Source organism: Acipenser ruthenus, chromosome 48 (genome assembly GCF_902713425.1).
Source record: "Acipenser ruthenus chromosome 48, fAciRut3.2 maternal haplotype, whole genome shotgun sequence".
NCBI lineage: Eukaryota > Metazoa > Chordata > Actinopteri > Acipenseriformes > Acipenseridae > Acipenser > Acipenser ruthenus.
In genome coordinates, this window is record NC_081236.1 from 8,644,236 (window position 1) to 8,669,174 (window position 24,939).

Genomic DNA, 24,939 nt, shown 5'->3' on the forward strand with positions numbered 1-24,939 from the left:
AAGGAAAATAAAAGGTTTCTTTCTCTTTTGTTTTCCAAGTGGAGTTTTTGTATACTGGTGCTGATGACCTCATACAGGGCCAACTACAGACACACGCTCTTAAATATATAAAAACTTCTAACTATGTAAAAACTAACACAATATTGTAAAACTATTGTTATATTTAAAGACAAGAAAGTGCTTAAAAGAAACAGTAATGAGAATGGCAAGTTAACCCGTCCCCCCTCTGTGCTTCTCCCCTCTATCCTATACTAAAGCACTGCTAACCAAGGTGGTCCGATTCATTTTTTGAAAGCTTACTGACCCCACAATATTATCACTGGACCCCTTTTTGTTTGCTTGTGTTTTATACTTCAGTTGGGAACATCTAAATATTTCAAAGGCAGCGTTCTTGATGATAATAACTAAAACCAAGCTGCTGCTGCGTCCTCAATCAGACCAAGTGAGCCACAGCAAAGGTACCAGGATGCAGCAGTTTATCTACGCGCTGCATTTTAAACAGCTGAGGATCCTGAACTAAAAAAAACAAGTGAAGCAGCTTCTGAAAAGACTTCTCAAGGCTGATTGTGAGGAAGTGAGGTGGGGAAGCATATTAGCGTTGCGCAGCGCACTGAAGCCCTGAAGCATTGTACACTGAAGTATGAGCAACACTTGTATGCTTCCCCACCTCGCTTCATCACAATCAGCCTTGAGGAGTCTTTTCAGAAGCCGCAATTGCTGGAATAGTTAGTAAGCACAGGAGATCATGCTCGGAGCAGAAACAATAGAGAATCATAGAGCCATAGAGCTATCTTTTTAAGGCAGTAGTGAGGATTTGCTAGCTGCCTGGAAAGGAGGCTGTGTGGTCCAGTGGTTAAAAAAAGGGCTTGTAACCAGAAGGTCCCCAGTTCAAATCCCACCTCAGCCAGTGACTCATTGTGTGACCCTGAGCAAGTCACTTAACCTCCTTGTGCTCCGTCTTTCGGGTGAGATGTAATTGTAAGTGACTCTGCAGCTGATGCATAGTTCACACACCCTAGTCTCTGTAAGTCGCCTTGGATAAAGGCGTCTGCTAAATAAACAAATAATAATAAAAAATGGGCTTATTTAGTAGAGGTTTATTCAACTAATAATTATATATATTAAAAAAATAAAACAGCTACCGACTTTTAAATAGACTGAATAACCTAAACTATCACCTAGATACCTATCACCTAAAAAGAAACCTGGATAGATAAATGAATAGATAGATAAATTAATGCACCTCAATATTGTGTCCCATCTCTTATTCGTACTGATAAAGCAAGGAAGATGTTACTTGGATCATGGTAGCGTTATAGCTAGCTATCTGCTCCTGTTTTATTTATTATATGTATATATATTTTTTTTCATAGTCATAATTTTGATAAAGTAATAATTCTCTCTCTATTATGTGTTCATTTTTCGCGTGGGTGAAACCAGGATTAACATTATAACAAGACTGGAGCCTCTATTCTCCATACAGATTAAATTAGCATTTTATAGACACTGAATAAACTTCATATCCTGTAGGTCACTGTCTGTTATATTATAACATTGTTATGTTTTATCAGTTATTTAATTTTACTTTTTTTCTATAAAATAAACTTTTAAATTGTATGCACGTTGTGATTAGTGACAGTATTTATACTCAATATGATTTGCATTGTGTTCCTCACGTGTATCTTCCCCGGGCGCTGTCGTACAGAATTCTGCACTGCTTTGAGATATGCGCATGCGTGAGTGTCTCGCTGAAGTTTGTCCGTGTGGTTACTTAAGCTGTTCATTTATTCATCGGCGTGTTCACTCAGGGTCGGTCATATAAACTGCAGCGTAAGGGATCAGAAAAATGCTACTGCATGGAAAAAACTAGTAGCAAATTAAGAGTTTTGGTAGCAAAATGCTTTCAAATGTACGTTAATGTCGAGCCTTGTACAGAACACACACACACAATAGGATATTAAACAAGTATGGAATGGAATATCACAGTGATGTATATCATTAAAGATTGCTACAGAGAATTCTCTTTGATAGGAATGTGTAGTATTTTGTTGCACTACTCTATAGTAAAGCTCTGGGTTCTGTGGAGACAGTGGTTCTCAGACTGGGGGTTGGGACCCCCTGGAGGTCACAGAAAGGTTTTTAATGACCACATCTCAAGCAGACCTTCCATCCACGATGACTGCAGTGCATTGGAGCAGCTCTTTATAGAGAGCAGACATGGCATTGCAAACTCTGTCAGATACGAGATTTCTTTCTGCTTTATTATTCACACATTCCATGTTCACACAATTTAGATTGAGATATTTCTATCATTTTCTTAGTAAATGTTTTTTTTCAGACTAAAGTGCCTTTAAAAGGGGTCCCAGCTGGAGATAGTTTGAGAGCCACTGCTGTAAAAGCTTTTCAGGATGTTTTTAATCTTTGAAACAGATAAAGGGGAGCTGTTCATAGCAGCACAGATCATTCCACTCAGCCCCCCCATCCTCCCGCAGCACCATCTCCCCACAGTGCTCATAGTAAGGATTGTTGGGCTCCCCGGGGGCCCAGTTAGTGTAGTTTAGACGGGCCTTCTTATCCTTACCAGCAACCCAGTACCAGTTATCATACACAACAGTTCTGTGCAGGCCGATCCAGAATCGCGATGCAGTGCTGTTCCTGACGAGCTCCGACACTCTGTTCTGTGCAGCCAGGCTTGTGAGGCTCACTAGGTCAGTGTAGCGATCCCTGCAGTACTGCCAAGCCTCCGGCCAGACCATACTGTGAGAGATCAGGTGGAGCTCCTCAGGGACTGGAGTGCCTGGTGATGATGATAATGATAACGATAATAATAATAATAATAATAATAATAATGTAATTGACTTTAATAGGCTTTTAGATGTGTGACTCTCGTGCTATTCATGTGCCAATCATGAGTGTTGGTTTAATGTTTGCAGTAATATTTAAATTGTGCTTCTACAGCTGCCATCAGCCTGCACTGTGGTTCAGATTATCCGTGAGTCAGACTGCACTTGCATCTCACATGCAACAATGTAACCTGTACACACTGCAGCACAGCCTACTGATGAGAAAATCATATGAGTGCAGGGTGACTGTCAGATTTTGTTTAAAAAGACATATTCTTTGTACTGTACAATATAATGTAACTATGGATTAGGATGCCAAGCCGAAAGACAACCTTGTGCTATCCTAGTGTTGTTGCTGAATAGTTGCACACACTCTCCCACAGCTTATAAAGCTCTAGTGCAGGGGTGTCCAATCACGGTGCTGGAGGGCCATTCCAATCCAGCTTTAACAGGTGGAATGAGATCAGTAAACTACTTCAGGAACTGGATGGAGGTTTAATTGGTTTAATTAAACAATTTAGAATAGGGTTGGAACAAAGACCAGGAGTGGAAGGGACCACTTTTGCCCTCTCTGGTCTAGTGGATCACATGACACGTGAGGTGAGCTGTCAGTCACACTGAACAGACTGCCATCTTCAAACTGCACTTACCTTGAGAGACAGGAGTGGAAGGGGGGCTCGAGGATTCTGCTTCTGTAACAAGAAAGAGAGAAAAAAGAAAGTTGATAACAAAGCCAGATTCCTGCAGTGGTTCTGAATCCACTGAAGTGATTACACTGCATACCTTGAGAGACCGGAGTGGAAGGGGGGCTTGTGGGGTCTGAATCTGTAAAGAAAACACACAACAACAAGATTTAGTGTTTCCTGTTTCAAGTGTATTGTTCAAATGCATTTCATTGAAACTGTGTCTATGCTGCTGTCTCCATCAGGACAATAAATAAATAATAATAAATTCAAACAATAAGTCATTTATTACAAAGCCACATTCAAACTGAACGAGTGCACTCCATACCTTTAGAGGCTGGTGTTGAGAGAAGGCTTGAGAGGTTTGGATTTGCAGGAGTAAAAAATACATAATTTGCCTTTTTACATTATTGTTTAAATATATTTGAGTGACGTTGTGTGTGTCTGGGTGTGTGTGCGTGTGTGTGTGGTGCTGTCCTCAGCAGGGCAATGGTGAACTCCCTGTTAAATTAGTGAGGTTGATAAGAACACTGAGATTCATTTATAACTCATGGTGTGGGCTGTCAATCACACTGAACAAACTGCCATCTTCAAACTGCGCTTACCTTGAGAGACTGGAGTGGAAGAGGGGCTTGTGGGGTGTGAATCTGTAAAGAAAACACACGACGACATGTTTTAGTGTTTCCTGTTTCAAGTGTATTGTTCAAATGCATTTCAATGAATCTGTGTCTATGCTGCTGTCTCCACCAGGACAATAAATAAATACTAATACAATCAAACAATAAGTAATTTATTACAAAGCCACATTCAAACTGAACTAGTGCAGTCCATACCTTTAGAGGCTGTTGATGAGAGAAGGCTTGAGAGGTTTTGATTTGCAGGAGTAAAAATACATCATTTGCATTTCTACATTATTGTTTAAATATATATGAGCGACACCCTGTGTGTGTATGTGTGTGTGCGTGTGCGTGTGTGTGTGTGTGTATGTGTCAGTGTATGTGTGTGTGTGTGTGTCAGTGTGTCTCTGTGTGTGTGTCAGTGTGTGTGTGCGTTTGTATGTGTGTGCGAGTATTTGTGTGTGTGTCAGTGTGTATTTGTGTGTGTGTCTGTGTCAGTGTGTGTGTCAGTGTGTATTTGTGTGTGTGTCTGTGTCAGTGTGTGTGTGTGTTTGTCAGTGTGTATGTGTGTGTCTGTGTGTGTGTGAGTGTCAGTGTGTGTGTCAGTGTGTGTGTGTGTGGTGCTGTCCTCACCAGGGCAATAAATAAATGCTAATAAATTCAAACAATAAGTCATTTATTACAAAGCCACATTCAAATTGAACTGATACAATGGTGAACTCACTGTTGAATTAGTGAGGTTGATAACAACACTGAGATTCATTTATAACTCATGGTGTGGGCTGTCAATCACACTGAACAAACTGCCATCTTCAAACTGCACATACCTTGAGAGACCGGAGTGGAAGGGGGCCTCGAGGATTCTGCTTCTGTAAATAGAAAAAAGAGAAAAAAGAAAGTTTATAACAAAGCCAGATTCATGCAGTGGTTCTGAATCCACTGAAGTGATTACACTGCATACCTTGAGAGACCGGAGTGGAAGGGGGGCTTGTGGGGTCTGAATCTGTAAAGAAAACACACAACAACAAGATTTAGTGTTTCCTGTTTCAAGTGTATTGTTCAAATGCATTTCAATGAAACTGTGTCTATGCTGCTGTCTCCACTGGGGCAATGCTGACAATGACATGGTTTATTTTTTTCAAATTAATATAATAAATAGACAGTAAGAATGTATATCACAGCACACGTCTCTCCTGGGTATAACAATGAGGGGTAGCTGCTCCCTGTCACACTCTTAATGACCGGGCTGGAATCTGGTTCTTCAGATCTCTAGGCTACACCCTGCCCTGCTCTGGAGGTCAGACAGCTACTGTAGGATCAGATGGACTGAGCCTCTGAGTCCCTGCTCACAGACTGGGGTGCAAACACTGAGCTGAATAATTAAATAAACCCCATGTCAAACAATAAGACCCACGTAGTCTGTAATGTGCAGCACAGAACGTGAGTTAAGTGCAGGGCTCAGGTGAGGTGCTGGTACCTAGAACACAAGAAGCAGACGTGTAGAGGTAGACTTTCAAAGATGAACTCTTGTGTTTAGATGTTTAGATGAGTGTTTAATGTTGGGGCAGTTTTTAACAGATTTAAACATGTTTCCGTCAGGCACCATTTGAATGCTTGCATGCGAGTTTAGACCTCATTACCTTTCTTTTGTGTGGATTTCAATGCACTGACACGTCTACAGTGAGTGGTTTAGATTAGGGCTTCTCAAACTCGGTCCTGTGTCTGCTGGTTTTCATTCCAACAGAGCTCTCAATTACTTAACTAGACCATTAATTGAACTGATAATTTGCTTAATTAGACATTTTTACTTGTTTTCAGCTCTTAAACAGTTGCAGTTCAAGTTACTTGTCAAATGTTATAGCTAACTTGAAATATGCAACTGTTTAAGATTTGAAAACAAGTTAAAAGGTCTAATTAAGTAAATTATCAGTTCAATTAAGGGTCTAGTTAAGTAACTGAGAGCTCAGTTGGAATGAAAACCAGCAGACACAGGGGGGTCTAGTGGTTCACATGACACATGAGATTGCCATTCTACTGTGGTTTGTGAATCCACTGAAGTGATTACACTGCATACCTTGAGAGACCGGAGAAAACACACAACAACAAGATTTAGTGTTTCCTGTTTCAAGTGTATTGTTCAAATGCATTTCAATGAAACTGTGTCTATGCTGCTGTCTCCACCAGGGCAATGCTGACAATGACATGGTTTATTGTTTTCAAATTAATATAATAAATAGACAGTAAGAATGTTTATCACAGCACACGTCTCTCCTGGGTATAACAATGAGGGGGAGCTGCTCCCTCTCACACTCTTAATGACCGGGCTGGATTCTGGTTCTTCAGATCTCTAGGCTACACCCTGTCCTGCTCTGGAGGTCAGACAGCTACTGTAGGATCAGATGGACTGAGCCTCTGAGTCCCTGCTCACAGACTGGGGTGCAAACACTGAGCTGAACAAGAGCACAGACTGAACAGGGAGCCTTCAGTCACAGCAGAACCAGGGGTACTGATAGCTGCAATCCACATCACCCCATTACCTCTGGAAGGATATTGACCATCCCATCAGCCTGAGCAGGGAGCCTGTGATTGATTCTCAAAGTGGAAACTGCTAGAATTGTCACCACTAGGATTTATTGAAGAGATCTAATCAGGCTTCTCTCTTTGAACCTGAATGTTTACACTGAATTAAATGAGAACACAGTCTGAACAGGGTCCTCACCCTCACAGCAGAAGAAGGGCAACTGAAAGTGGCAGCTATAGTCAAACCATCCACCAGTGTTACTCATCAACACACAGTTCTCATCCCCTCCCCAATTGTTTGGCTCCCAATAGTTCCAGTTGTGAAATGTGTAGTTATCCCCCTGGTGTGACCACTTCCAGGGCTCATTGAACAGGCCTATCCAGAAGGGCTTGCCCTGCGCTTTCTTTACTATTTCTTCATTTTCACTGGCGTTCTTTATACTGACGAGGTCGGTGTGGTGTTCTCTACAGTACTGCTGAGCTTCAGTCCAGGTTTTCAGTTCTTCAATCAGGGTGTATCTCTCAGTGATGGTGCTGGTCTCTGTAAACACAAACAGCAGATCAAAATCAATGTCATCTGTGGAAGTGCGCTGGCTCTCCTGTTGTATAGTGATTGAACCCGAGTCACACTCGGCTCAGCTATAAAGGTCATGAAAAGCAGCATCTCTAGCAGTGCATGGGAGTCTCTTTAGTTTATGTCTGAAAAGTATTTAATAGCAAAGTGGGGGATGGGGGAGTTCATTTAATGATTTAGGAATAATGACCGTTCTTTTTCAATTTATTCATATTTTCCTCACAGTCGATGTACAATCAATATGAAGCAAACAGTATCATTATGACCCCCCCCCTGTACTGTACTTTCCTGTACTGGCTGCTATTTGTCTGTTTTGAAGTCAGCCTGTTCCAATGACAGTTTCAACATTCTAAACTCTGAGGGCGTCGACTGCATGATAATGAGCACTCTACTAGGAACCTGATTGGTTGAGGCAGAGTTCCGGTGGCTGTGGTATTAATTATTTATATTATTATACATGGTGAACAATAATTTCCTATAATCGTTGTTATTGTACAGTCTTATTGTACACGGTGGTGGTGTGAGACCCGTATGTCATAAGATTGCCTGTGTATGATAAGCGGGATGATAAAACTGCTAACCTAAATCTCTAAAAACAAACTCTACCACCAGTGTATGATCACAACAACACTGTTTAGAAGAGAAAGAAAAGTTACATTTGACAAGAGCAACGAGACTGGCTCATCACTGTGGAGGCTGTACCTCATGAAACATGGCATTTATGTAGCCTAGTGTTGGTTAGGGAATCACCTGCCAACCGAGCACCTGCTGTGCTATCAGCTGTGTATGAAAGTCTGTTCTTTGCTCACGGTGACTGAAACTAACTTGTAACAGGGAGATGCAACTTTTATATATTGCAGAATACCTGTCAGACCTCATTTGCATAACAAACGAATCAGTCATGTGAGGTTCAGCCCACTACACACAATACAGCAAAGCTACAACCCTCTTTATCACCTTTTATTCTAATACAAATAGTTATTTAACTGTTAAACATATTCCTTCTACATGTCTAATAAGGGCTACATATTTAAGATTTTGCTGTCTGGAATATAAACAATCTAAACAAAACAATAAGAACATTTCTTTGAAGAATTCACATTTTCTTAAGTTTCTTATGAAGGAAAAACAATCATAAAAAACTGTTATGAATAACACATCTTCTTAACATTTTTTCTTAATAATAAACTTAGAAACATACTGTATTTGAGAAGATGTTTCTTCTTTTGAACATTTCAAGATTATGGCCCCTGTGCAGTATCCAGGGGACCTGGCTTCAACCCCCAGTCCAGTCAGCTGTTTCATTAACAAAGGAATTGAATCTCAACTCACCGCTGTAGCACATGAAATAGTTTCCCTGACTGCAGAGTGAATCCTCCCACTCTCCCTCCGCATTGACTGAAGCACAGAAGAGGTATCGTCCCCAGTTGAAGTAGATGACATCACCTCCACTGGACCACTGCCAGTTCTCTTTATCACGATGCAGCCCAATCCAATACCAGTTACTATATGAAGGTATAAGACCTATAAGCTCATTAACCCTGGCCTGGTCTTGAATGGTGGGCAGGTCTCTACCTTGGTTTCTGCAGTAGCTCTGAGCTTCCTGCCATGTCTTCCAAGCTCCTTCATAGAAACACTGACCAGAGGAGCCGCCTGGGGAGAGGGGACAGCACAATAAAGATGAGTGAAAACGTGTTCTTCAGAGAAAAGATTTCCACTGGAAATGGAACCAACAGTCACAGATTACTGGTCCTGTAAGAATGTGGGACACTAGTAGAACTGTATGGTGATAATAAATATACTAACATGCTTGTGGTTTGTACTGTAACATGAGTATCATTCTGGCATGAGTGACGAAGGTCATGGAAACACCAGGTAGACAAAGAAATCGATGTGAGAAAAACTCAGTTCACTGTCAATCAATGCTAATGTTATTTTAGAAGGTGTAAAGGTACATGTCTTGTTATTATACGATATTGCACAGCACAGCACAATACCTTAAAGCCTAAGGAAATATAACTGGGGTTTTTATTGCCCTTTTAACCCCATTTAGACCCTCTGTGATTGATTCTCAAAGTGGAAACTGGTAGATTTGTCACAACCAGGACCGACTGAAGAGATCTAATCATGCTTCCCTCTTTCAACCTGCAGGTTTACACTGAATTAAATGAGAACACAGTCTGAACAGGGTCCTCACCCTCACAGCAGAAGAAGGAGTTCTGATAATTGCAGCCAGTGTCAGTCCATTCACCAGTCTTACTCATCATCACACAGTTCTCATCCCCTCCCCTATTGTTTGGTTCCCCATAGTTCCAGTTGTGAAATGTGTAGTTATCCCCCTGGTGTGACCACTTCCAGGGCTCATTGAACAGGCCTATCCAGAAGGGCTTGCCCTGCGCTTTCTTCACTAGGTCTTCATTTTCACTGGCGTTCTTTATACTGACAAGGTCGGTGTGGTGTTCTCTACAGTACTGCTGAGCTTCAGTCCAGGTTTTCAGTTCTTCAATCAGGGTGTATCTCTCAGTTATGTTGCTGGTCTCTGTAAACACAAACAAACAGAAGCTGAGAGGCTGGGAGCTGTGGAGGTGAGCTGGCACTGAACCCAAAACAAACTTGTGTGTTTTCATCAATCCTACAACTTATCACAAACTGCATCCTGTCTACAGTCAAGTACATCTGTGTGTTATTTAAAAACATGGGGCAAAATTCTCAGAAACCTGTTATGCCAGAAGTATATTTTTTAGTTGGCTAATTTACTCCTGTTTCGATGTTCAATGAGAATCAGTAATATGAGAATCAATCATTTGGAGGCTGTGTGGTCCAGTGGTTAAAAAAAGGGCTTGTAACCAGGAGGTCCCCAATTCAAATCCCACCTCAGCCACTGACTCATTGTGTGACCCTGAGCAAGTCACTCCTTGTGCTCCGTCTTTCCGGTGAGACGTAGTTGTAAGTGACTCTGCAGCTGATGCATAGTTCACACAACCTAGTCTCTGTAAGTCGCCTTGGATAAAGGCGTCTGCTAAATAAATAAATAAATAAATAGATAATAGAGGGTCTAAATGGGGTTAAAAGGGTAAACCAATAGGAGCTCCCGAGTGGTGCATTCGGTGAAGGCACTCCGTGTGGAGTGGAGGATGTGCCCTACAGCCTTGAGTTTCTAAGCTAAGAGATTAGAAGAGAATCTCTTACAGTGAAATCTCTAGAAGTTGCTTTGACTCAAATGTTATTAGTTAGTTCATTGATGAATTGTTGTCTAAATGCCTTGTCGTAACGTTGTTTAATGGAATATTGGCTGTGCAATTGTTTGAATGTGTTGCCTGCTTCGTTGTTTACGTTGACATTAGACAGCTAACATGATTCGGAGCTGTCGCCAAAGGCCAGCCCTAAACCGGACAACATCACTGCACTTGTTTTCACAGAGGATTGTGTTTGCACCACGAGCGTAATTGAGGGTGGATCTTTGTAAATGCAGATTTATTTGATGTTTAATTTTTCCCTCAAATTGATGGTGAGAAAGTTTTAAATTCGAGGTATATGGTATATGGTATATGGTGTGTGTGTGTGTGTGTGTGTGTGTGTGTGTGTGTGTGTGTGTGTGTGTGTGTGTGTGTGTGTGTGTGTGTGTGTGTGTGTGTGTGTGTGTGTGTGTGTGTGTGTGTGTGTGTGTGTGTGTGTGTGTGTGTGTGTGTGTGTGTGTGTGTGTGTGTGTGTGTGTGTGTGTGTGTGTGTGTGTGTGTGTGTGTATATATATATATATATATATATCACAGTTTGGCGTCGTGGTTAGGGCTCTGGACTCTTAACCAGAAGGTTGTGGGTTCAATCCCAGGTACGGGACCGCTAACCAAGATCATGCAACAGTCTCTTGACACAGGGGTTGTACCGACAGACTGGAAAATAGCAAACATAATACCGATCCACAAAAAGGGAGACAAAACCGAACCAGGTAACTACAGACCAATAAGCCTGACTTCTATTATATGTAAACTTATGGAAACTATAATAAAATCCAAAATGGAAAATTACCTATATGGTAACAATATCCTGGGAGACAGCCAGCATGGTTTTAGGAAAGGGAGATCATGTCTAACTAACCTACTTGACTTTTTTGAGGATGCAACATTGAAAATGGATAACTGCAAAGCATACGACATGGTTTATTTAGATTTCCAGAAAGCTTTTGACAAAGTCCCGCATAAAAGATTAATTCTCAAACTGAACGCAGTAGGGATTCAAGGAAATGCATGCACATGGATTAGGGAGTGGTTAACAGGTAGAAAACAAAAAGTACTGATTAGAGGAGAAACCTCGAAATGGAGTGAGGTAACCAGTGGTGTACCACAGGGATCAGTATTAGGTCCTCTGCTATTCCTAATCTACATTAATGATTTAGACTCTGATATAGTAAGCAAACTCGTTAAATTTGCAGACGACACAAAAATAGGAGGAGTGGCCCACACTGTTGAAGCAGCAAAGGTCATTCAAAATGATCTCGACAGCATTCAGAATTGGGCAGACACATGGCAAATGAAATTTAATAGAGAAAAGTGTAAAGTATTGCATGCGGGCAATAAAAATGTGCATTATAAATATCATATGGGAGATAGTGAAATTGAAGAAGGGAACTATGAAAAAGACCTAGGAGTTTATGTTGACTCAGAAATGTCTTCATCTAGACAATGTGGGGAAGCTATAAAAAAGGCTAACAAGATGCTTGGATATATTGTGAGAAGTGTTGAATTTAAATCAAGGGAAGTAATGTTAAAACTCTACAATGCATTAGTAAGACCTCACCTAGAATATTGTGTTCAGTTCTGGTCACCTCGTTACAAAAAGGATATTGCTGCTCTAGAAAGAGTGCAAAGAAGAGCAACCAGAATTATCCCGGGTTTAAAAGGCATGTCGTATGCAGACAGGCTAAAAGAATTGAATCTATTCAGTCTTGAACAAAGAAGACTACGCGGCGATCTGATTCAAACATTCAAAATCCTAAAAGGTATTGACAATGTCAACCCGGGGGACTTCTTTGACTTGAAAAAAGAAAAAAGGACCAGGGGTCATAAATGGAGATTAGATAAAGGGGCATTCAGAACAGAAAATAGGAGGCATTTTTGATGTTGAAATCCAAAAGGACATGGTCCAGAAGAAAAACCCTAACTTCCTCCCTTACTTCCGATGTAACAAGATTGGAGAGGAGAGTGGGTGAACTTGAACTAAGCACTGCAGCCGAGGATTTACAGAACAGAGAGGAACAGATCGAAGATCTCCAGCAACAGATGGAGCATCAAATAAACCACTAAGCACGCTGCTGCAACAAGAGGAGGACATTCCCAGGCTCCACGCAGAGCTAGAACATGGAGAGGAGGAGCTCAGGAAAGTAAAAGCAGAGATTTGCAGGCTCTGAAAGGGTCATCGGAACCTGATTCCAACTCAAATACTTTTACTTAGAGTTAAAACATCCTCTCCAATTGTGAACAATACTGAGGCAGAGAGCCTGAAGGACTTGGTAAAAACTCTACAGGGAAGTAGCACAGCTCCAGGATAGACCAACGTCTGCAAGAAGCTGTTCTAAGCACTGCTCAGAGCATGACCTCACTTCCTGAATACACTGCACAACCCAGAAGGCAAGTCCCTGGTGAGCCCAGAGCCCAGTCTACAACTCTGCAATGTGCAATGGTGAAGCACGCCAACCTGAACTGAGAACTAATGGTTTACACCACAAGTTAGCGTCAACTATCAGCAGCTAAAAAGAGCATCACCACTGAGGAACACACCAGTCATATCAGGGACATTATCAACGACTGGGGATTGACAAGTGATCTGCATAATAAGGCCAGACTGCTCTCTCTCACATTTGTAGACACAGTACAGGAGTGGACCAGGAAAAATGTTGAGAAACTGTGCGCTGCCTTAACAGGGAAATGCTCCAAGTATGGTGATCCCTGCACAGCCCTGCACACAGCCTGTCTCAGACAATGTAAGAAGGATGAGGACCCGAGAGACTTCTACAAGGAACTGAAACTCCTTTACTATGCAGGTGAAGCACATCCAGGGGACAATGTAGACAAGAGCTTCAAGCTGCTGTTCATACGTAACCTGTCTGCAGAGGTCAGAGCTGCCATGAGCGCAGTGGTAAATGCAGACAACTCAATGCCCACCATCCTGGAAGCTAAAGGAGAGTATGGTGAAATATACAGATACCCGGCCCAATACCAGCAGCACTCGGGTACTAGGAGATGAAGCAGAGCCTGACTTTCCTGAATCTGAAAGAAATGAGCTGCCACAGAACTCCCAGAGAAGATTTCAACCTTCACACAGCAAACCCCAGCCCAGAGGGGAAGGTAAACCTGACGCCCTACACCTCACCAGAGGGGGGGAACAGTGTTATAGCTCCATCCATCTATCACTAATGAAATGTAGGTATCTTTTGGAACTGCCTCTGAAACACACCAAACACATCTAATAACTGTATGTTTTTGTATCCTTTCAAGGGCAACTTGTATTCAGGGTTTTGACTGAAAATATTTGCAAGCTGAAATAGTTTTTGAGATATTAGCAGCTGTAGGAGTGGGTGGATTTGCAAACTCATACAAGCTCCCCTCACAGGGATGCTTAATAATTATAACAACTAAAATGAATGAATAATCAATTGCAATATAGCAACAATTACGTCTTTACCTTTGTAGCACATGAAGGCTTCCTGAAGGTTGCAGGGTAAATCAGTCCACTTTCCGTCTGAATTGACTGAAGCACAGAAGACGTCTGCCCTCCAGTTGGAGTAGATGACATCATCGCTGTTAGACCACTGCCAGTTCTGTGTGTCATCACGATACAGCCCGATCCAGGAACCCCAGAGAGAAGCTCCTGTAATATTTAAGAGCTGCTTTGCTTCTTCCTGGCTGCGCACAGTGGCCAGGTCTGTGTGCTTCTCTCTACAGTACCTCTGAGCTTCAGACCAACTCTTCTTAGTTTCCACAAACACGTGTTTTCTGATCTGGTTGTATGCAGGCACACAAAACCCTGATAAAGAAAAAACAACATGATTAACACTAGAACGAGCAAGGTGGTCATTTTGACCGTTTTTTGGATTTTAATTTAAATATTAAGATACAGAGCTGTGCTTTCCTGACTTTTCCTAAATCTATGTACTAATTACCTTGACAAAGAAAGAATCGCGTCGCTCCAAAAATTAGTGAGATAAAATACTGTCATACCTATTCCGACCAGGAGCAGTCAAACTGACCGCTACATAGAAAACATATTATAACAATGAGGTGTTGTTGTATTATTTGTATTCATCAGTCAGGACTTGCAGACATGTATTGAAGTTTGATTATATCAGTCTGCATTCCTCAAGTGAGTGGTCTGTTGACATTTCTATTGTTTCAATGAACCTCCTGATAGCCCATCAATCAGCCTTGACAGCTCACGGTGCCAGGCTGTGTGCGGAGCAGAGCGAGCACATTGTATATGGAGCGAGGGAGCGGAGCAGACATTTCCAGCCTGCTCTTCCACAGCACTAACAACTGAGCATGGTTTGATTTTACATGTTCTGCCAGGGAGTTTGCACAGAGAATTAAAGAAAAAAGAAGCAGTCACTATACAGTATTTTCCATCATGCCTGTGCATGATAACCATTCATTTTCCAGTTTCAAACCAAAATTTCGTCTTAAGTGGACAAGCGGTTCGCTACACATTTGTAACAATGTAGGTGTGACAGACAGACAGACAGCCTCCATATACCCCCCACAGTACCGATCAATAGCTTGTGCTGAGCTGAGCAGATATAACAGCAGCCAGGTCTGCTCTGTAGCAGTGGAGCAGTGCAGTAAACACACAGACACCCAGGAATCACATGTTAGTTTCACAGTGAACGTGACTGAGGGACACTGCAGCTTTAAGAACTGCGTTAACTTTTCTGAGAGAGAATGTGGAAAATATCAAAGCAAACAGTAAGAAAACCAGAAATAAAGGAAACCCACCTGCAAGCAGAAGGATGAGCAGCCCTCTCTCCCCCATCACAGCAGACTCTGCATTAGAAAGAGAAGACTTTCTATTAATCACCTTCATAGAGGGAAAGCTTCAAATATAAAAAACAGCAAAACAAAATAAAAAACAGAATACTCAATCACATTGGAACCTCAATAGAAATGTTGTTCTTATTATTAGTAGTAGTCCTATTTGATGACCAACAGGAGGGCTCTATCAGCTTTCACTCAGCACATGGTGTTCCAGGTGGTCTCCCATCCAAGTACTAACCAAGCCCAACCTTGCTTAGCTTCTAAGATCATCCTAGATGAGGCTTACTCAAGATGGTATGGCTGATGTAATAGCTGATGAAAAAAATACTAATCAGCATCCCCTAATCAAAAAGGCGGTGCTAACACAAACTCCCATTAACTATCTAACAAATAGTACAGGGTTCTCCTCATTGCAGAGCGGAGGGGGGTCGAGGAGAAATCAGAGATCCTGCTCAGGTTGTTCTCGAGGGGAGGCTGAGGAGGGTCCAGCAACTTTGTTTCAATCAGCAGGACCGGCTCTCCAGTCCTAAGGACCCCCTCGAGATACCTGTTTGAGGGCCCTGAGGGGGAGATGACTCGGAGGTGTGCGGTGCTGGCGTGGATGGGTTTGCGCTCTGCTTGAGTTTAGGGCACCTTTTATTTTGGTGCCCCAGGTCTCTGCAGTGGTAGCACCGCACCTCCTTTGAGGAGAAAAAAATCACACAGTTACCATCCCCACCAGGTGGATGGTAACATGGCGTCAGAAGGACAGGACGTGGCAGAGGGGCTGGTCTTTGCACCCTAGGGGGGTGGGGTGGATCACTGTTTTCAGCTCCCCTAGGGCCTGAAGATGGGGCTTTAGAAGGTCATCCTTTAAGAAAGGTGGGATGTTCGAAAGGACGACCCTGCTGCCCAACCCCTCCATGAGTTCTATGAAGATGTACATCCCCCCAACTGCGAGACCCCTCTCAACCCGCAGTGTGTGTCGCCACAATGGTCGACGGTCTGACCACCTTGGCCATGGCCATGGATGGGAAAATGTTAATTTGCATATAAAGAATTATATTATATTAAGTTTTAGGCTAACAATAATCAGTATAATAATTTGAATTAATAGCAGAACACGCTAAACTGTAAAATTCTGCCAATCTCACTGTTGGGTAGATTGTCTATGGAAGGTTCCCAGCCCAGAATAAAAAAGGAGACTCAAAACTAGGAGGGCTATCCTTGCCTGTTATATATTATTTGGCTGCAAGGATATATTCGGCAATATCGGATTTTCAAAAATGTTAATGCCGGTTGTGCGCACATGAAACCATTTGGAAAACAATCTGACAATTCAGATCTCCTAACTGGTCCCATAGAAAAGTGTTTAAAAAATAAAACAAATAAAAACAGTTATTAAATACACTAAATGTCTGGTATAATGTTTAAAACAACGTTAGGATTAGACAAGGATTATTTAAAACCAGAGAAAAAAGATATATCTTCCACAAAAAGAGAGGCAACTAACAAGACCGTGAAGTAACATGTCCACTGTAATGAGAACATCCTTCCTGCTTTCCATCATCGGTGTGTTATTGATTGATAATAATACTATTACTAATAATAATAATAACGGTCATCATAATCTGTGTTAGATAGCGTCTTTCATTATAAGGATCCCAAAGCTCTTTACAATTAAAAAGCCATAAAAAAAGACCATGCAGGTCGCAAATAAAAACTAAAGCTTAAAAAAATCTGATAACAACCAAACACGTGTGCCCTTTTACATACAATATAGTATCCCAAAGCTCTTTTGCAACAACAACTATAAAGACCATACAGACATCACAGAAACAAGAAACAAGCAAATAAAATTAAAAAAAGAGAAAAAAAAACACATTAAAATCTGACAAAATAACAGGTCACAATTAAATATATGCAATACACAAAATGTATGCAATAAAATAAAGAACAGAAGGCTTTATATTATAGCCTAGTAAAAACGAGTGTGCAGTGTCTTCGTATACACAGACAGGATATTAAATAACTTCTGCTGTATTATAAGCTTTCACAATTATTTTCAGCAAATCGAGAGATCTTGCTGGGAACGCAGGACCGATGAGGGAGGCAGTGCCTGTTGTGGAGTAAATGCTGTTTATCATCGAGTCTGTCACAGTGTTTAGTTTGTCAGTTTTGGAAGAAAAAAACAAGGTCAGCTGTTATGCTATTATTCACTTAGTTTACTTTAGAAATGTATTAAATTAATCAAAACATGTTATTATTATATGATAACGTTCTTTAAAATATGTATTCCTCCATTTAAAAAACAGTTGTCACATGAATTTCAGTTTACGGTGCCGCTTATCAATTTCAGTGCAAGACTCCAGTGACTGTTTAGCCAGAGAGCATGCGCAGACGCATAAAAGGAAAAGTCGCGTGAGGAACATTAAAGGATTAAGTATTGGGGAGAAATCAAATAGGCTATTCAAGACAAATAACAATGAAGATGGACTGTGGAAAATGCTGTTTCAGCAAAAACAGTGGGTGGACTGTGTCCAAAAAAAGTGAGTGGACTGCATCCACCCGCGTCCAGCCCCTAGTCTAACACTGTGCGCAGCACACCCGCGTCCAGCCCCCAGTCTAACACTGAGTGCACCACACCCGCGTCCAGCCCCCAGTCTAACACTGTGCGCACCACACCCGCGTCCAGCCCCCAGTCTAACACTGAGTGCACCACACCCGCGTCCAGCCCCTAGTCTAACACTGTGTGCACCACACCCGCGTCCAGCCCCCAGTCTAACACTGTGCGCAGCACACCCGCGTCCAGCCCCCAGTCTAACACTGAGTGCACCACACCCGCGTCCAGCCCCCAGTCTAACACTGTGCGCACCACACCCGCGTCCAGCCCCCAGTCTAACACTGAGTGCACCACACCCGCGTCCAGCCCCCAGTCTAACACTGTGCGCACCACACCCGCGTCCAGCCCCCAGTCTAACACTGAGTGCACCACACCCGCGTCCAGCCCCTAGTCTAACACTGTGCGCACCACACCCGCGTCCAGCCCCCAGTCTAACACTGTGCGCAGCACACCCGCGTCCAGCCCCCAGTCTAACACTGTGCGCAGCACACCCGCGTCCAGCCCCCAGTCTAACACTGTGCACCACACCCGCGTCCAGCCCCGAGTCTAACACTGTGCGCAGCACACCCGCGTCCAGCCCCTAGTCTAACACTGTGCGCACCACACCCGCGTCCAGCCCCCAGTCTAACACTGTGCGCACCACACCCGCGTCCAGCCCCCAGTCTAACACTGTGCGCACCACACCCGCGTCCAGCCCCCAGTCTAACACTGTGCGCACCACACCCGCGTCCAGCCCCCAGTCTAACACTGTGCGCACCACACCCGCGTCCAGCCCCCAGTCTAACACTGTGCGCACCACACCCGCGTCCAGCCCCCAGTCTAACACTGTGCGCACCACACCCGCGTCCAGCCCCCAGTCTAACACTGTGCGCACCACACCCGCGTCCAGCCCCCAGTCTAACACTGTGCGCACCACACCCGCGTCCAGCCCCCAGTCTAACACTGTGCGCAGCACACCCGCGTCCAGCCCCCAGTCTAATACTGTGCGCAGCACACACGCGTCCAGCCCCGAGTCTAACACTGTGCGCACCACACCCGCGTCCAGCCCCCAGTCTAACACTGTGCGCACCACACCCGCGTCCAGCCCCGAGTCTAACACTGTGCGCACCACACCCGCGTCCAGCCCCCAGTCTAACACTGTGCGCACCACACCCGCGTCCAGCCCCCAGTCTAACACTGTGCGCACCACACCCGCGTCCAGCCCCCAGTCTAACACTGTGCGCACCACACCCGCGTCCAGCCCCCAGTCTAACACTGTGCGCACCACACCCGCGTCCAGCCCCCAGTCTAACACTGTGCGCACCACACCCGCGTCCAGCCCCCAGTCTAACACTGTGCGCACCACACCCGCGTCCAGCCCCCAGTCTAACACTGTGCGCACCACACCCGCGTCCAGCCCCCAGTCTAACACTGTGCGCACCACACCCGCGTCCAGCCCCCAGTCTAACACTGTGCGCACCACACCCGCGTCCAGCCCCCAGTCTAACACTGTGCGCAGCACACCCGCGTCCAGCCCCTAGTCTAATACTGTGCGCAGCACACACGCGTCCAGCCCTGAGTCTAACACTGTGCGCACCACACCCGCGTCCAGCCCCTAGTCTAATACTGTGCGCAGCACACCCGCGTCCAGCCCCCAGTCTAACACTGAGTGCACCACACCCGCGTCCAGACCCCAGTCTAACACTGTGTGCACCACACCCGCGTCCAGCCCCGAGTCTAACACTGTGTGCACCACACCCGCGTCCAGCCCCTAGTCTAACACTGTGCGCACCACACCCGCGTCCAGCCCCTAGTCTAACACTGTGCGCACCACACCCGCGTCCAGCCCCCAGTCTAACACTGTGCGCACCACACCCGCGTCCAGCCCACAGTCTAACACTGTGCGCACCACACCCGCGTCCAGCCCCCAGTCTAACACTGTGCGCACCACACCCGCGTCCAGCCCCCAGTCTAACACTGTGCGCAGCACACCCGCGTCCAGCCCCCAGTCTAACACTGTGCGCACCACACCCGCGTCCAGCCCCCAGTCTAACACTGTGCGCACCACACCCGCGTCCAGCCCCCAGTCTAACACTGTGCGCACCACACCCGCGTCCAGCCCCCAGTCTAACACTGTGCGCACCACACCCGCGTCCAGCCCCCAGTCTAACACTGTGCGCACCACACCCGCGTCCAGCCCCCAGTCTAACACTGTGCGCACCACACCCGCGTCCAGCCCCCAGTCTAACACTGTGCGCACCACACCCGCGTCCAGCCCCCAGTCTAACACTGTGCGCACCACACCCGCGTCCAGCCCCCAGTCTAACACTGTGCGCACCACACCCGCGTCCAGCCCCCAGTCTAACACTGTGCGCAGCACACCCGCGTCCAGCCCCTAGTCTAATACTGTGTGCAGCACACACGCGTCCAGCCCCGAGTCTAACACTGTGCGCACCACACCCGCGTCCAGCCCCTAGTCTAATACTGTGCGCAGCACACCCGCGTCCAGCCCCCAGTCTAACACTGAGTGCACCACACCCGCGTCCAGCCCCCAGTCTAACACTGTGCACCACACCCGCGTCCAGCCCCGAGTCTAACACTGTGCGCACCACACCCGCGTCCAGCCCCCAGTCTAACACTGTGCGCACCACACCCGCGTCCAGCCCCCAGTCTAACACTGTGCACCACACCCGCGTCCAGCCCCGAGTCTAACACTGTGCGCACCACACCCGCGTCCAGCCCCTAGTCTAACACTGTGCGCACCACACCCGCGTCCAGCCCCTAGTCTAACACTGTGTGCACCACACCCGCGTCCAGCCCCCAGTCTAACACTGTGCGCAGCACACCCGCGTCCAGCCCCTAGTCTAATACTGTGCGCAGCACACACGCGTCCAGCCCCGAGTCTAACACTGTGCGCACCACACCCGCGTCCAGCCCCCAGTCTAACACTGTGCGCAGCACACCCGCGTCCAGCCCCTAGTCTAATACTGTGCGCAGCACACACGCGTCCAGCCCCGAGTCTAACACTGTGCGCACCACACCCGCGTCCAGCCCCTAGTCTAATACTGTGCGCAGCACACCCGCGTCCAGCCCCCAGTCTAACACTGAGTGCACCACACCCGCGTCCAGCCCCCAGTCTAACACTGTGTGCACCACACCCGCGTCCAGCCCCGAGTCTAACACTGTGTGCACCACACCCGCGTCCAGCCCCGAGTCTAACACTGTGTGCACCACACCCGCGTCCAGCTCCTAGTCTAACACTGTGTGCACCACACCCGCGTCCAGCCCCTAGTCTAACACTGTGTGCACCACACCCGCGTCCAGCCCCTAGTCTAACACTGTGTGCACCACACCCGCGTCCAGCCCCCAGTCTAACACTGTGTGCACCACACCCGCGTCCAGCCCCCAGTCTAACACTATGCGCACCACGAGTGAACGGCCAGCCTTGTATCATCGCTGCTATCAGGTTGCGCCCTGAGTAGAATCACAGTGCCACCTTCTGGCTGAAATAAATCTATGCACCAAGGGCGTTTCAAATAAAGTTCTATCTCCTGTGTGTCAGTGAGTTGTCCATCACCCTTCCACAAACTGTTTGAATTGGAGGAGCTCTGAAAAAGTGCCAGTAGTAGTAGTAGTAATAATAGTGGTATGATAATTGTTGTTGTTGTTGTTGTTAACATTATTTTAGTAGTAGCGTTGATTATGACTACACAGTTCTTTAATATGCGGATAGATAGATAGATAGATAGATAGATTATTATTATTATTATTATTATTATTATTATTATTTCTTAGCAGAGGCCCTTATACAGGGCGACTTACAGTCATAAACAAAAATACATTTCAAGAATCACAGTACAAGTATTAATACAATTAAGAGCAAGATAAATACAATGACTTCGATAGATAGATAGATGATCTTTGGTGAGTTACAGGAATATAATTCCAGACAGGGTTTCTGTGACGTCATAAATTATAATCCACGGATACCCTTGTGATGCTGATATTAAGATGACGAGGTTCATCAGTACAGTGTTTTTTAAACGTCGTGTTTCAGCGCTGTACATGCGTTCTGTGTCGTTATCCATTAGAGCTTCAGCTTCATTTGGATGATCGCCTTTACCTGGTTTTAATTTTCCACATCATGCTAAAAGCAGTGTGGACACAAGTGTAAAACAAATAATACTGGAATCCCTTGACAGAATACAGAACACAATATACCAAAAAAAAATCCTCCCAAATACAATATTCTGTTCTCAAAAGAACACAGTTAATAATACAGGGACGAGGACACGCCAATATTTCTTGCTACATAAAAAAAACCGAACCACTTACTGTTAAACACAACTCCCCTAAATCCTGCTATGCGAATCACAAATACTAAAAAAAAATCTTAGTAATAGGCCTGTTGTATAAAATTGATAACTTTATCTGTGCCTTACAAAACATACAAGAAGCATATGATTGTGTCACTATCGTCTTACCGACATGAACAAAAACATCTTCTACACTCCTCCTCTTCATCGTGTATTAATGGTCATAACAGTGAAATATTCTAACGTTCATAAAATACACGATGGCGGTTTTACGGTTGTTGACGAAGATAAAAAAAAATGGACTGTTCTATTTCTTATTGGTGTGGGGGGGGGGGGGGGGCTGTTGACTTTATCAAGACTCATACAGAAGGCAGCACGGAAAATCACTGTACTATCACTATAATCATCTTCAGAAGCGTAGAATTGTGATTGTCGTTCCATCACTACAGAATAGGGAACATGTTTCACCCGGTTGCGTGTTTCAAAAGCATGTTTATTTGTGTGTGTTGATCGGAGACATGGAAAAGTAATATTAACCTGAATACTGAATATGAATTAAATAAAAATGCAGATAAATACAATATTAAATGACCTAACTAAATAAAATACTATTCGCTCTTTTATCTGCATAACAATGTGATTCCACACTAAGCCAAGCTGATTGAGACACGGGATCAAGCTTTGTAAAGATCCAGTCAGATCATTACTGTGGTAATATTTGTCAGTGTTTTCACACATGACTTTCCTTGTTTTGTTTCTCCTATCGTTTAGCGGACTGTCTCGTATAAATTGTTCGAATTTCACATTTATTAGGACATGTCAATACTTTACAATGCTTTCGTATTTAAAATGGCAAATATGATTTTAAAGAGTAGGGGGTTACTTAACTCGTTGAGTTTGAGTTTTTTAAAAGACGAGTCGAGTTTGTAATAGGCGTTGTTCAAGTCTAACTCCACGGTTTTGCAGCTCCAGAACACCGCTGCTAAGCTGCTATCATGCCGCCCGCACTGTGACAATCAGGCGCTTTACACATCGGTCGCTAACTCGATGAAAATTAAACTCTTAAAAAACGTTTGCCTGCAACAGACATTCATATATTAATATTAATTAATATTAATATAATATAGTGTAACGTCCTTCACCCACTCGAGTTCGTTGCCCCTTTAAAAATTGACCCAGACACAGAAATTGGGAGTTCACTTTTAATAAAACAAACAGAAATACAAAACAAAAACAAACACCTAGCTCTTTACGAGCACTAACTTAACTTTCAGGAACACCCTGACTACAAGTAGGACGGCTAAGCCGTTTCCCCACCAAACAAAACCCACAGAAACGCTTCACTTGCCGACTGCTTGGAAACAGAGCACACCTTGCTGTCTCCTTCTATACAGCAGCCCCGAGCAGACTGACTGCACCCCTTATATACCCTGCACCTGGTCCTAATTTAACAATAATTACCAGGTGCCGGGGATAATTAACAATTAACCCAAATGTGCATTCGCACATGTTTTCTTCCATGCAGGGAGGATTAACCCCCTCCCTGCTGTGTTACAATAGAATCACTTTTACTAGGAATACATGTTTTAACCAAACGTGGTGGCAATAGACAGAATAGTGCGATTTTTCATTACGATTTTTTTTTAAAAACAAAATCAATGAATAAAATATAAAATACTATATTAGTAATTTGTGATTTGCATAGCAGGATTCAGGGGAGTTGTGTTTTACGGAAGAGGTTCTTTTTTTATGTAGCAAGAAATCTGCTTACATCTGCTCTCACTTTACATTTAACTTGTGTGACATTCTTACCAAACCAAACAGTATGGAAAATAATAGATATTTTTAACGTTTAAACAGTTGCATAGTAATCGTTATTGTTCAAATTATTCTATGTTGGTGTATTGGATCAGATATAGCTTGCATTTTTAAAATTGATTAATTTTGTTGACAAAATAGGACTTTGTCACCTGGATGAGCGGGTCCTTGGGATGCGTATCGTGCTTCGTACTTTACAGTCCACTCACTGTTTTCTGTAGGAGTCTAACGCTGGTTGTTATGCGATGGAAATTAAAACGTACATGTACTATTGCATGAAGCAAACAATACTATATGGAATACACATCATCAATTATAATGATTTCGTTTCACTATGTTTGCATAAAGACCCAATATTGCACTTTGAAGTATTGAAAACATCTGATTTGAATGTTTTCTTGGCAGGTTTGACTAGGGTAAGCAAGGCTATGCAAAGCACAGCACATCCCATCGACCAAATTACTTTTTATGCTGCTACAGATTGAATATATTTCTACACTTTATATATTTTTAGAAGAATTCCTGCTCAAATGACTCCCGCATTTTAACCAATCAGAACAGACTTAAACAGAGTAGGGCTGTATAAGAAACACATAAGCATCTAAAACAATACAAAATAAAAATATTAAAAAGCAATACATCTCAATATAATGATAATAGTAATAATAATATTTTTGTTGAGTTTATTTCCTATAGAGTAGTAAACTCCTTCTGCAAGAAGCAACTATAAATGTAAGATGTTCAACGTGGGCTATTGAGGAAACTGCCTCCTTAAAATCTATATTTAAAACCTATTGGGACACTGGACTTTCACATATAAACATGCTGCTGTTTTTAATGGATATTTAGTAATCTACATACAGACAAACACATCTCGATAATGTTTTTGGAAAGTCTTACCTTAGACGCAAAGCAGTGCCAAAGTGTTCTCCCTGGTCTGAAACGCGCTGACACTGTGACGCTCAG

The 24,939-nt window shown here is 44.0% G+C and overlaps 2 protein-coding genes across 3 annotated transcripts; both read right to left on the minus strand.

Annotated features, from left to right (window-relative positions):
- Positions 1–2,008: 2,008 nt before the first annotated feature.
- LOC131721148 (lithostathine-like) lies at positions 2,009–4,238 on the minus strand. Its single transcript, XM_059014367.1, has 4 exons — positions 4,132–4,238; positions 3,627–3,668; positions 3,494–3,535; positions 2,009–2,797 (listed from the first exon to the last, which is right to left on the minus strand). The coding sequence occupies exons 1-4, from the start codon at positions 4,196–4,198 to the stop codon at positions 2,415–2,417; spliced, it is 534 nt and encodes a 177-aa protein (XP_058870350.1). The 5' UTR covers positions 4,199–4,238; the 3' UTR covers positions 2,009–2,414.
- Positions 4,239–6,772: 2,534 nt separating this feature from the next.
- On the minus strand, positions 6,773–24,939 carry LOC117970341 (macrophage mannose receptor 1-like). 2 transcript variants are annotated; one of them, XM_059014362.1, is made up of 6 exons: positions 22,324–22,435; positions 15,220–15,267; positions 13,916–14,257; positions 9,435–9,776; positions 8,570–8,890; positions 6,773–7,204 (listed from the first exon to the last, which is right to left on the minus strand). In XM_059014362.1, the coding sequence occupies exons 1-6, from the start codon at positions 22,361–22,363 to the stop codon at positions 6,819–6,821; spliced, it is 1,479 nt and encodes a 492-aa protein (XP_058870345.1). In that variant the 5' UTR covers positions 22,364–22,435; the 3' UTR covers positions 6,773–6,818. The 2 variants fall into 2 exon arrangements, with proteins under 2 accessions (XP_058870345.1, XP_058870346.1); XM_059014363.1 differs by lacking the exon at positions 22,324–22,435 and adding an exon at positions 24,874–24,939 and having other exon boundaries at positions 6,774–7,204.